This window comes from Hyperolius riggenbachi, chromosome 11 (genome assembly GCF_040937935.1).
Source record: "Hyperolius riggenbachi isolate aHypRig1 chromosome 11, aHypRig1.pri, whole genome shotgun sequence".
In the NCBI taxonomy this organism is placed as follows: Eukaryota; Metazoa; Chordata; class Amphibia; order Anura; family Hyperoliidae; genus Hyperolius; species Hyperolius riggenbachi.
The window spans coordinates 200,894,651-200,910,436 of NC_090656.1; the positions used below are offsets into that span (position 1 = coordinate 200,894,651).

The 15,786-nt window shown below is 48.2% G+C and overlaps 1 protein-coding gene across 1 annotated transcript in view; it reads left to right on the top strand.

Annotated features, from left to right (window-relative positions):
* TRIM66 (tripartite motif containing 66) overlaps positions 1-15,786 on the top strand; it is a 139,229-nt gene that overhangs the window by 94,098 nt on the left and 29,345 nt on the right. The window contains 1 exon segment of the mRNA XM_068260166.1: positions 3,239-4,116. Within this exon segment, the coding sequence (XP_068116267.1) occupies positions 3,239-4,116 (878 nt within the window).

The following is a 15,786-nucleotide window of genomic DNA, read 5'->3' on the forward strand; positions in this document are numbered from 1 at the left end:
ACTAAAGTGAGAAGAGTATGGGGACTGCCATATTTATTTCCGTTTAAACAATACCAGTTGCCTGGCTGTCCTAAGGATCTATTTGGCTGCAATAGTGTGTGAATCACACCAGAAACAAGCATGCAGCTTATCTTGTCAGCTCTGGCAATAATGTCAGAAACACCTGATCTGCTGCATGCTTGCTCAGGGTCTATGGCTAAAAGTATTAGAGGCAGAGGATCAGCAGGACAGCCAGGCAACCGATATTACTTAAAAGGAAATAAATATGGCAACCTCCAAAACCCTCTTGCTTCAGTTGTCCTTTAAAGCAAAGTGAGCCAAAGTTGCAAGATTTGCCCCGTCTGTTGGGTCAGCTGGGATTACACAAAGTGTATTTTTTCTTTGTGAAGCAGTAGAGTGTTGTACCGTGTTAGCCATGAGTAAAAGCAAGGAGTTTTGAATCAGGATGATACCATTTATTGGCTAACCTAGAGATGGATAAACAGTGAGCTTTCAGCTTATAAAAAGCCTTCGTCAGACTGGTTCCTGACAAACACTGAAAAACACAGCTTATATACACTGACATACAGAGGAGAAACATTCTTTAGCACACATAAATGTAATTAGATGCCTCAACTGTTACTGAGGAGGCTTTCCCAGGCATCCTATCTAAATTGATAAGATCAACAGTTACTCAACATGACATGAAGCAGATTCTGGTGATGGGGAGACATCGTAAATTCCGAGTTCAAATTGTAACTGGGCTGGTTACATGCACCATTAATTCTGAATTGTGGCATTTAAAACTAGCACATGAAAGCAAATTATTATTATTATTATTTATTGTATTTATAAAGCGCCAACATATTACGCAGCGCTGGACATTAATTTAGGTTACAGACAATATTTAGGGGTCACATACAGCAATATGACAATACAGGAATACAAGAAAGACCAGATCATGCAGCACAGTATGAGTACAAGGTAATGCTTAGTCAGTCTTTGGATGGGAGCATGGAGATTAGGCAAGTTATGTTCACTCAGATGAGTAGCATGGGTTTACAGTAATAGAGGTGCATGATCAGGTAGGACACAAAAGGAGGAGGACCCTGCCCAAAGGCTTACAATCTAGAGGGAGAGGTAGGGACACGAGAGGTAGGGGACCAGAGTTCAGCTGTGGGTTTAGAGCAATTGTGAGGGGTGGTAGGCCAGAGTGAAAAGGTGAGTTTTGAGGACCTTCTTGAAGGTGTTGAAGGAGGGGGCTGCCCTAATGGGTGGAGGTAGGGAGTTCCATAGTGTTGGAGCAGCTCTTGAGAAGTCCTGGAGGCGTGCATGGGACTGGGGGGTGATGCGGGGGACGATCAGGCGTATCTCTGAGTAAGATCAGAAATGTAGGTTGGACAGGTTTTGTGGACGGATTTGTAGGTCAGACACAATATCTTGAATCTGATTCTGGACTGGATAGGAAGCCAGTGGAGGGATTCACGGAGGGGAGCCGCCCTGGTGGAGCGATGGGAGGAGTGGATAATTCTGGCTGCCGCATTCATGATGGACTGCAGTGGGGCTGTTCGGGTCATAGGGAGACCAGACAGAAGGGCATTGCAGTAGTCGAGGCGGGAAATTATGAGGACATGGATGAGGAGTTTGGTGGTGGCAGAGGTCAGGAAAGGGCGAATCTTACAGATGTTACGAAGGTGGAAGTTGCAGGACTTTGTGAGGTTTTGGAGGTGGGGAGTGAAGGAGTCCAGGGTGACACCCAGACAGCGGGCTTGAGAGGTAGGGCGAATGGTAGTGTGGTTAACAGTGACATGCACATCTGGGAGGTCCAGGGATGACCGTGGTGGGAAGATCATAAATTCCGTTTTGTCTAGATTTAGTTTCAGGAATAGTGAATGAATAGTGACAGTAAACTCCATCTTACACAGCATATGGCACACAAAATGAATGAAAAGATAAAAAAAATTTAAAAAAATTGTGGCATTTAAAACCCATCTTACCAGCACAAGAAGTTAGAGTCCTTGTTTAAACCATCTTCTACAGTTTTGAACCAATGTATAAACTTTGTTTCTTGTGTTAGTCTCATGTTTTTCCCGATTTAAAGCCACCCATTTTTAATTTCAATAGTTTTTATTGAGTTTTTAAGTCAAACAATACAAAACAATACAACACAGTACAACAGTACCAACACAGTCTTATAGATCTATAAGTGAGTTACATGTTGGGTAATCACATACAACAAGGCATGTCAGTCTTCTGACATGCTGTACCATCAAACTTTGAAAGCGGATAAGAAGGTAGCTCAATAATGGAGAATACAGTACCAAGAATATTACAAAACATAGCCAAAGACAGTTTAAGCTCTGTTAACTAATATCAATACTGCTAGAAAATAGAAGCAACCATTATGAGTAAGTAGAAAAGCTGCACCGGGACGTGTCCTTTACCCGACACGAGCGGCAGCGCTTTAGATTGGTCTATCTAGTCAGGGGGGAAGGGGGGGGGGGGGGGACCTGGAATCCATATTTCACTTTATTTTGAGTTAATAAATGAAGTTTGGGTTTTCCAATTTTCCTGTGTCTTATCTTTCTGGGGCAATCCTTCCTGAGGGATTGGACAGCTACCTTGAAGACAGGTGAGGGGATATCTCTTCCCACGGGATCTGCAGGTGATCAGTTGGTCTCCCAGGGGAGGATAAAGCCACCCATTAATACAGTGACGTGAAAATCACTTAAACTGTGTCCAGGTAAACAAAAGTGTGTTGGTATTGGTAGATCAGAATATTTTGTAAGTGTTTACTGTCACTATTCATTTTATTTGCTTTCATGTGCTGGTTTTAAATGCCACAATTCTCTTAAGCTTAGAATTAATGGTGCATGTAACCAGCCCAGTTACAATTTGAACTCGGAATTTACGATGTCTCCCCATCACCAGAATCTGCTTCATGTCTGTTGATCTTATCAATTTAGCCAGGATGCCTGGGAAAGCCTCCTCAGTAACAGTTGAGGCATCTAATTACATTTAGAATGTTTCTCCTATGTATGTCAGTGTATATAAGCTGTGTTTTTCAGTGTTTGTCAGGAACCAGTCCGACGAAGGCTTTTTATAAGTTGAAAGCTCACTGTTTATCCATCTCTAAGTTAGCCAATAAATGGTATCATCCTGATTCAAAACTCCTTTCTTTGTGAAGGTGACACTGGATTAATGTTGTATTTCTGTGGCTTAGCCAAGTAACTACCGTATGTCTTGTTTCATTTTGCAGGTTGTATCTTGTCTGATGCAACCCACTTACCTCCCTCCGACCCCCCCAGCTACGTACCTGTAGAAGATGTGCATTCATCTTATTATCAGAGTCACCATCAAGCCAGCACCACCCACTTGTCTGCAGTTGGTAGCAACCAGAACTTTACCTCTGCCGTCCAGTGTCCCACCTCAGTCTGCTGCACTCACTGCCACACCCCTCCAACCATCACCAAGAGCCAACCAGTCAACAGCACCATCAGCCACCACGTCAACTTCACCCACTCCACCACCGTCAAGCAGCAGGCGGTGCAGCCTCTACAGTACAGCTCGCCCAAGGAGCAGAAATGTCTGTCACGCCCTTTAAGGGTCATCCAGCCATGGCTGTCCCAGCCAACACATACCGAAAATGAAAGCCCGTCCTACTGGACAGAGAACCAGCAACAAAGAGCAGCTGCTGTCCAGCCAACCATCCAAACAGTGGCCCCCATATGTTCAGTGACTTCACAGGACTATAGTCAGGTACATGCGACTGTACCGCTGACCACGGCAACTTCCTTGCAGGCCCCTTCGGTACAAATGCAGCTGGGCCCAGTGCACAGTGTCAGCCATGTCCCTCAGCAGCGACTCCAGAGCCAAACTCAGCCGGTGGTGTGCCTGCCCACTGACCCTGCCCCAGAGCAAGTCATGCACAGCCTGGACCTCATCAACCAGCAGTTTGAGCTGGAGCAGATGCAGAAGGGACTGGAGCTTCTCCTGCAGAGTCAGCCATCCAATGTGCAGCTCAACCAGACCAAACAGCAGCCACAGCACGTCCAGCAAACCATTGTGGGCCAGATCAACTACATTGTGCGACAGCCAGCACCAGTGCCCCTGCAGAGCCAGGAGGACGTGCCGCCGGTCAGTCTCTTCCTATTGGATTGTACTTTGTTCTTTCATTATTTTTAAAGGCTTTCAATTAAACCTGAAGCGAAAATAATCTTATGGGATAATGAATTGTATGTGTAGTACAGCTAAGAAATATAAAATTAGTAGCAAAGAAAAGTCTCATATTGTTTTCCAGTACAGGAAGAGTTAAAAAAAACCTTCAAATCTTCATCTCTGGGCTATTCCACCCACTGGGTGGAATACAGTCCTGTTTTTTGAAGCACTTTAAAGGAGTTATCAGGCAAAAGTTACAAAATGAAATTTACTCACTTGGGACTTTCTCTAGCCCCTTGTAGCTGACTGTACCACGCCGACTCTTCGCCGTCGTCCCGGGCTCCCCGCATGGTGCAGAGGCCGACCCCGAGGTCGGCCTTACTGTGACTGTGCGACGCACTGCTGCCAATCATCGCCCCATGGTCCGCGGCGCACTACGCAGGCGCAGTAAGGCTGACCCCGTGGTCAGCCTCTGCACTGTGCGGGGAGCCCAGGGCAACGGCGGAGAGCGGAGTGGTCGGCACGGGGCCAGTCGGCTGCAAGGGGCTGGAGAAAGCCCCAGGTGAGTAAACCTCATTTTGTAACTTTTGCCTGATAACTCCTTTAAACAGCCAAGAAACAGTGAGAGACAGCTTGAGATAAGGTTTTACTGCAGCGAAGTTCAAAGAGTCATTATTTGTGCTTTGTTTTATAGCTTAAAATGCAGAGTGTTGATATAACCACTTAACGACCGCCTAACGCCGATAGGCGTCGGCAGGTCGCAGTGGTGTTTCCATGGCGTTCCATGTCAGTTCATGGAGGGTGTCTCCGTGAACAGCCTGCGAGCCTCCGATCGCGGCTCGCAGGCTAATTGTAAACACACGGGGAAGAAATCCCCTGTGTTTACATCATACGGCGCTTCTGCGCAGCAGCACCGTAAAGGAGATCTGCGATCCCCGGCCTCTGATTGGCCGGGGATCGCCGGCATCTGATAGGCTGAAGCCTATCAGAAGCGGTGCAGGACGGATCGCTGTCCTGTGCCGCCCAGAAAGAGGAGGGGAGGGAGGGAAAGAGAGGGAGGCTGGGAATCACTGCGGAGGGAGGCGGCACACAGGGCAGCCCTGGCTGCTAATACGATCTGTGCTGGGGCTGAAGAGCCCACCCAGCACAGCGCAGGGAAATATCCCCTGGTCGTCAAGAGGTTAAAAGGTAGGTTTTAAACACAAAATAGGACTATGGGACTTTTAAGTCTGTTTACAAACATTACAACCTGCAACAGCTTCACTTAAAGGAATACTATCGATGTATGCATTTATTTTTAAATGCTGTAATGTTGTAGCACACATTAGGACAAGTACTAGGAGCAATTTGATTCCTCACACAGCTGTTCCTCTCAGCTGTAAAATCCTCAGTCAGTTTTGGTGTCAGTGTTGGATACAAAATGTATCTAAATACTGAAGGCTCCCAGAGGGCTAGACCATGTCTCTGCACAGGGGAGTTGCTATCAACTACTCAGTTTATAGTTTAATTATCACCTTGCTGAAAGAATCTTGTTGATATGGTGGTAAGGGGTTAAAGATTCTAGCAATGTGTGTTTATTATCTTTGTTTCTCTTGACTGATAAAGATACTAATAATGCTAACTGTAAACAGTGGTCTGCCCCTCTCAGCAGCTTGTAAAGTGGATGCAGCCTGGAGTGAATCACCACAAGCAGGCAAGCAGTCTGAGTGTAAACACAGACTAGTGTTATAGCTAGTTATATTCCAGCAATATTACAGCTCATTTAGTTACCTGTTACCCCCTCAGATCAGTCTATTTCTCCTCATGTCTCCTGCATGCTGTGAGTGACACAGTGAAATATATTTGTGAACTGTGTGACAGAGTATTCCTTTAAATGCGATTTAAAGCAAAAAACAAAACAAAACAACTTATGATATAATGAATTGTATGTGTAGTACGGATAATAAATAGAACATTAGTAGCAAAGAAAAGAGTCTCATATTTTTCTTTTCAGTTATACAACTTTTCGTTTAATAAAATTGCATAATTTTGTCATATTTTCCATTACCTCTTGACGACCAGGGGATATTTCCCTGCGCTGTGCTGGGTGGGCTCTTCAACCCCCAGCACAGATCGTATTAGCAGCCAGGGCGATCAGACTTCCCCCCCCTTCTTTCCCCAACAGAGGGATGTCCTGCTGGGGGGGTCTGATCGCCGCCGGCTACCTGCGTGTAACGGGGGAGGGGGGGGATCCTCAAAGCCCCCCTCCGCAGCGATTTCCAGCCTCCCTCTCTTTCCCTCCCTCCCCTCCTCTTTCTGGGCGGCACAGGACAGCGATCCGTCCTGCGCCGCCTCTGATAGGCTTCAGCATCTGATAGGCTTCAGCCTATCAGATGCCAGCGATCCCTGGCCAATCAGAGGCCGGGGATCGCAGATCTCCTTTACGGCGCTGATGCGCAGCAGCGCCGTATGATGTAAACAGTGGATTTCTTCCCCGCGTGTTTACAATTAGCCTGCGAGCCGCGATCGAAGGCTCGCAGGCTGTTCACGGAGACACCTTCCATGGAAACACCACTGCCACCTGCCGACGCCTGTCGGCGTTAGGCGGTCGTTAAGTGGTTAAAGTACTACATGTGTAGTTTTTCAGCGTTATTCACCTCTCATGTGTATAGAGGGTGTACACACATCCCATTTTTATTAGACATTTTGCCACTTCCATGTAGTACGAAAGCTTACCTACACAGTCTGCTTATAGTATTCAAAATTTGTTGGCCCTCACTCTACGTGGAAGAGGTAAAATCAGCCAATTATAAGCCAATCAAAATTGGATGTGTGCACGTCCCCTAAAGCCTGGTACACAGTAGCAGTAGCATGGAGCCGTTTGTGGAGGAGGAGCTGTGGCTTACTGTACAGGAGTGGCGACATGCACACCCATGCACAGTACAGCATACTCACTTATGCACAGTACAGCATACTCACTTATGCACAGTACAGCATACTCACTTATGCACAGTACATAGCATATTCACCCATGCACAGTACAGCATACACACCCATGCACAGTACAGCATACTCACTTATGCACAGTACAGCATACTCACTTATGCACAGTACAGCATACTCACTTATGCACAGTACATAGCATACTCACCCATGCACAGTACAGCATACACACCCATGCACAGTACAGCATACTCACTTATGCACAGTACATAGCATACACACCCATGCACAGTACAGCATACACACCCATGCACAGTACAGCATACTCACTTATGCACAGTACAGCATACTCACCCATGCACAGTACAGCATACACACCCATGCACAGTACAGCATACACACCCATGCACAGTACAGCATACTCACTTATGCACAGTACATAGCATACACACCCATGCACAGTACAGCATACACACCCATGCACAGTACAGCATACTCACTTATGCACAGTACAGCATACTCACCCATGCACAGTACAGCATACACACCCATGCACAGTACAGCATACACACCCATGCACAGTACAGCATACTCACCCATGCACAGTACAGCATACTCACCCATGCACAGTACAGCATACTCACCCATGCACAGTACAGCATACACACCCATGCACAGTACAGCATACTCACCCATGCACAGTACAGCATACTCACCCATGCACAGTACAGCATACTCACCCATGCACAGTACAGCATACACACCCATGCACAGTACAGCATACACACCCATGCACTGTATAGCATACACACCCATGCACAGTACAGCATACTCACCGATGCACAGTACAGCATACACACCCATACACAGTGCAACATACTCACCAATGCACAGTGCAGCATACTCACCCATGCACAGTACAGCATACTCACCCATGCACAGTACAGCATACACACCCATGCACAGTACAGCATACTCACCCATGCACAGTACTGCATACTCACCCATGCACAGTACTGCATACTCACCCATGCACAGTACAGCATACTCACCCATGCACAGTACAGCATACTCACCCATGCACAGTACAGCATATACACCCATGCACAGTACAGCATACTCACCCATGCACAGTACAGCATACTCACCCATGCACAGTACAGCATACTCACTTATGCACAGTACATAGCATACACACCCATGCACAGTACAGCATACACACCCATGCACAGTACAGCATACTCACTTATGCACAGTACATAGTATACACACCCATGCACAGTACAGCATACACACCCATGCACAGTACAGCATACTCACTTATGCACAGTACAGCATACTCACCCATGCACAGTACAGCATACACACCCATGCACAGTACAGCATACACACCCATGCACAATACAGCATACTCACCCATGCACAGTACAGCATACTCACCCATGCACAGTACAGCATACTCACCCATGCACAGTACAGCATACTCACCCATGCACAGTACAGCATACTCACCCATGCACAGTACAGCATACTCACTTATGCTCAGTACAGCATACACACCCATGCACAGTACAGCATACTCACCCATGCACAGTACAGCATACACACCCATGCACAGTACAGCATACTCACCCATGCACCGTACAGCATACTCACCCATGCACAGTACAGCATACTCACCCATGCACAGTACAGCATACACACCCATGCACAGTACAGCATACTCACCCATGCACAGTACAGCATACACACCCATGCACAGTACAGCATACACACCCATGCACAGTACAGCATACTCACCCATGCACAGTGCAGCATACTCACCCATGCACAGTGCAGCATACTCACCCATGCACAGTGCAGCATACTCACCCATGCACAGTGCAGCATACTCACCCATGCACAGTACAGCATACTCACCCATGCACAGTACAGCATACACACCCATGCACAGTACAGCATACTCACCCATGCACAGTACTGCATACTCACCCATACACAGTACAGCATACACACCCATGCACAGTACAGCATACACACCTATGCACAGTGCAGCATACTCACCCATGCATAGTACAGCATACACACCCATGCACAGTACAGCATACACACCCATGCACAATACAGCATACTCACCAATGCACAGTACAGCATACTCACTTATGCACAGTACAGCATACACACCCATGCACAGTACAGCATATTCACTTATGCACAGTACATAGCATACACACCCATGCACAGTACAGCATACACACCCATGCACAGTACAGCATACTCACTTATGCACAGTACAGCATACTCACCCATGCACAGTACAGCATACACACCCATGCACAGTACAGCATACACACCCATGCACAGTACAGCATACACACCCATGCACAATACAGCATACTCACCCATGCACAGTACAGCATACTCACTCATGCACAGTACAGCATACTCACCCATGCACAGTACAGCATACTCACCCATGCACAGTACAGCATACTCACCCATGCACAGTACAGCATACTCACTTATGCTCAGTACAGCATACACACCCATGCACAGTACAGCATACTCACCCATGCACAGTACAGCATACACACCCATGCACAGTACAGCATACTCACCCATGCACAGTACAGCATACACACCTATGCACAGTGCAGCATACTCACCCATGCACAGTACAGCATACACACCCATGCACAGTGCAGCATACTCACCCATGCACAGTACAGCATACTCACCCATGCACAGTACAGCATACACACCCATGCACAGTACAGCATACACACCTATGCACAGTGCAGCATACTCACCCATGCACAGTGCAGCATACACACCCATGCACAGTACAGCATACTCACCCATGCACAGTACAGCATACTCACCCATGCACAGTGCAGCATACTCACCCATGCACAGTATAGCATACACACCCATGCACAGTATAGCATACACACCCATGCACAGTACAGCATACTCACCCATGCACAGTACAGCATACTCACCCATGCACAGTGCAGCATACTCACCTATGCACAGTGCAGCATACTCACCCATGCACAGTACAGCATACTCACCCATGCACAGTACAGCATACTCACCCATGCACAGTACAGCATACTCACCCATGCACAGTACAGCATACTCACCCATGCACAGTACAGCATACTCACCCATGCACAGTGCAGCATACTCACCTATGCACAGTGCAGCATACTCACCCATGCACAGTACAGCATACTCACCCATGCACAGTACAGCATACTCACCCATGCACAGTACAGCATACTCACCCATGCACAGTACAGCATACACACCCATGCACAGTACAGCATACTCACCCATCCACAGTACTGCATACTCACCCATGCACAGTACAGCATACACACCCATGCACAGTACAGCATACACACCTATGCACAGTGCAGCATACTCACCCATGCACAGTACAGCATACACACCCATGCACAGTACAGCATACACACCCATGCACAATACAGCATACTCACCCATGCACAGTACAGCATACTCACTTATGCACAGTACATAGCATACACACCCATGCACAGTACAGCATACACACCCATGCACAGTACAGCATACTCACTTATGCACAGTACATAGCATACACACCCATGCACAGTACAGCATACACACCCATGCACAGTACAGCATACACACCCATGCACAGTACAGCATACTAACCCATGCACAGTACAGCATACACACCCATGCACAGTACAGCATACACACCCATGCACAGTACAGCATACACACCCATGCACAGTGCAGCATACTCACCCATGCACAGTACAGCATACACACCCATGCACAGTACAGCATACACACCCATGCACAATACAGCATACTCACCCATGCACAGTACAGCATACTCACCCATGCACAGTACAGCATACTCACCCATGCACAGTACAGCATACTCACCCATGCACAGTACAGCATACTCACCCATGCACAGTACAGCATACTCACTTATGCTCAGTACAGCATACACACCCATGCACAGTACAGCATACTCACCCATGCACAGTACAGCATACACACCCATGCACAGTACAGCATACACACCCATGCACAGTACAGCATACTCACCCATGCACCGTACAGCATACTCACCCATGCACAGTGCAGCATACTCACCCATGCACAGTACAGCATACTCACCCATGCACAGTGCAGCATACTCACCCATGCATAGTGCAGCATACTCACCCATGCACAGTACAGCATACTCACCCATGCACAGTACAGCATACTCACCCATGCACAGTACAGCATACTCACCCATGCACAGTACTGCATACTCACCCATGCACAGTACAGCATACACACCCATGCACAGTACAGCATAAACACCTATGCACAGTGCAGCATACTCACCCATGCACAGTACTGCATACTCACCCATGCACAGTACAGCATACACACCCATGCACAGTACAGCATACACACCCATGCACAGTACAGCATACACACCCATGCACAGTGCAGCATACTCACCCATGCACAGTGCAGCATACACACCCATGCACAGTATAGCATACACACCCATGCACAGTACAGCATACTCACCCATGCACAGTACAGCATACTCACCCATGCACAGTGCAGCATACTCACCCATGCACAGTGCAGCATACTCACCCATGCACAGTGCAGCATACTCACCCATGCACAGTGCAGCATACTCACCCATGCACAGTACAGCATACTCACCCATGCACAGTACAGCATACTCACCCATGCACAGTACTGCATACTCACCCATGCACAGTACAGCATACACACCCATGCACAGTACAGCATACTCACCCATGCACAGTACTGCATACTCACCCATGCACAGTACAGCATACACACCCATGCACAGTACAGCATACTCACTTATGCTCAGTACAGCATACACACCCATGCACAGTACAGCATACTCACCCATGCACAGTACAGCATACTCACCCATGCACAGTACAGCATACTCACCCATGCACAGTACAGCATACTCACCCATGCACAGTACAGCATACTCACCCATGCACAGTACAGCATACACACCCATGCACAGTGCAGCATACTCACCCATGCACAGTACTGCATACTCACCCATGCACAGTGCAGCATACTCACCCATGCACAGTACAGCATACTCACTCATGCACAGTACTGCATACACACCCATGCACAGTACAGCATACACACCCATGCACAGTCCAGCATACACACCTATGCACAGTGCAGCATACTCACCCATGCACAGTACAGCATACACACCCATGCACAGTACAGCATACACACCCATGCACTGTACAGCATACTCACCCATGCACAGTACAGCACACACCCTATGCACAGTACAGCATACACACCCATGCACAGTACAGCATACACACCCATGCACAGTACAGCATACACACCCATGCACAGTACAGCATACTCACCCATGCACAGTACAGCATACACACCCATGCACAGTACAGCATACTCACCCATGCACAGTACAGCACACACCCTATGCACAGTACAGCATACACACCCATGCACAGTACAGCATACACACCCATGCACAGTACAGCATACTCACCCATGCACAGTACAGCATACTCACCCATGCACAGTGCAGCATACACACCCATGCACAGTACAGCATACACACCCATGCACAGTGCAGCATACACACCCATGCACAGTGCAGCATACTCACCCATGCACAGTGCAGCATACTCACCCATGCACAGTGCAGCATACACACCCATGCACAGTACAGCATACACACCCATGCACAGTGCAGCATACACACCCATGCACAGTACAGCATACACACCCATGCACAGTACAGCATACTCACCCATGCACAGTACAGCATACACACCCATGCACAGTACAGCATACTCACTTATGCACAGTACAGCATACTCACCCATGCACAGTACAGCATACACACCCATGCACAGTACAGCATACTCACCCATGCACAGTACAGCATACACACCCATGCACAGTACAGCATACTCACCCATGCACAGTACAGCACACACCCTATGCACAGTACAGCATACTCACCCATGCACAGTACAGCACACACCCTATGCACAGTACAGCATACACACCCATGCACAGTACAGCATACTCACCCATGCACAGTACAACATACACACCCATGCACAGTACAGCATACTCACCCATGCACAGTACAGCACACACCCTATGCACAGTACAGCATACTCACCCATGCACAGTACAGCATACACACCCATGCACAGTACAGCATACTCACCCATGCACAGTACAGCATACACACCCATGCACAGTACAGCATACTCACCCATGCACAGTACAGCATACTCACCCATGCACAGTACAGCATACTCACTTATGCTCAGTACAGCATACACACCCATGCACAGTACAGCATACTCACCCATGCACAGTACAGCATACACACCCATGCACAGTACAGCATACACACCCATGCACAGTACAGCATACTCACCCATGCACCGTACAGCATACTCACCCATGCACAGTGCAGCATACTCACCCATGCACAGTGCAGCATACTCACCCATGCACAGTGCAGCATACTCACCCATGCATAGTGCAGCATACTCACCCATGCACAGTACAGCATACTCACCCATGCACAGTACAGCATACTCACCCATGCACAGTACTGCATACTCACCCATGCACAGTACAGCATACACACCCATGCACAGTACAGCATAAACACCTATGCACAGTGCAGCATACTCACCCATGCACAGTACTGCATACTCACCCATGCACAGTACAGCATACACACCCATGCACAGTACAGCATACACACCCATGCACAGTGCAGCATACACACCCATGCACAGTGCAGCATACTCACCCATGCACAGTGCAGCATACACACCCATGCACAGTATAGCATACACACCCATGCACAGTACAGCATACTCACCCATGCACAGTACAGCATACTCACCCATGCACAGTGCAGCATACTCACCCATGCACAGTGCAGCATACTCACCCATGCACAGTGCAGCATACTCACCCATGCACAGTGCAGCATACTCACCCATGCACAGTACAGCATACTCACCCATGCACAGTACAGCATACTCACCCATGCACAGTACTGCATACTCACCCATGCACAGTACAGCATACACACCCATGCACAGTACAGCATACTCACCCATGCACAGTACTGCATACTCACCCATGCACAGTACAGCATACACACCCATGCACAGTACAGCATACTCACTTATGCTCAGTACAGCATACACACCCATGCACAGTACAGCATACTCACCCATGCACAGTACAGCATACTCACCCATGCACAGTACAGCATACTCACCCATGCACAGTACAGCATACTCACCCATGCACAGTACAGCATACTCACCCATGCACAGTACAGCATACACACCCATGCACAGTGCAGCATACTCACCCATGCACAGTACTGCATACTCACCCATGCACAGTGCAGCATACTCACCCATGCACAGTACAGCATACTCACTCATGCACAGTACTGCATACACACCCATGCACAGTACAGCATACACACCCATGCACAGTCCAGCATACACACCTATGCACAGTGCAGCATACTCACCCATGCACAGTACAGCATACACACCCATGCACAGTGCAGCATACACACCTATGCACAGTACAGCATACTCACCCATGCACAGTACTGCATACTCACTCATGCACAGTTAGGCATACTCACCCATGCACAGTACTGCATACACACCCATGCACAGTACAGCATACACACCCATGCACAGTACAGCATACACACCTATGTACAGTGCAGCATACTCACCCATGCACAGTACAGCATACACACCCATGCACAGTACAGCATACACACCCATGCACTGTACAGCATACTTACCCATGCACAGTACAGCACACACCCTATGCACAGTACAGCATACACACCCATGCACAGTACAGCATACACACCCATGCACAGTACAGCATACACACCCATGCACAGTACAGCATACACACCCATGCACAGTACAGCATACACACCCATGCACAGTACAGCATACTCACCCATGCACAGTACAGCACACACCCTATGCACAGTACAGCATACACACCCATGCACAGTACAGCATACACACCCATGCACAGTACAGCATACTCACCCATGCACAGTACAGCATACTCACCCATGCACAGTGCAGCATACACACCCATGCACAGTACAGCATACACACCCATGCACAGTGCAGCATACACACCCATGCACAGTGCAGCATACTCACCCATGCACAGTGCAGCATACTCACCCATGCACAGTGCAGCATACACACCCATGCACAGTACAGCATACACACCCATGCACAGTGCAGCATACACACCCATGCACAGTACAGCATACACACCCATGCACAGTACAGCATACTCACCCATGCACAGTACAGCATACACACCCATGCACAGTACAGCATACTCACTTATGCACAGTACAGCATACTCACCCATGCACAGTACAGCATACACACCCATGCACAGTACAGCATACTCACCCATGCACAGTACAGCATACACACCCATGCACAGTACAGCATACTCACCCATGCACAGTACAGCACACACCCTATGCACAGTACAGCATACTCACCCATGCACAGTACAGCACACACCCTATGCACAGTACAGCATACACACCCATGCACAGTACAGCAT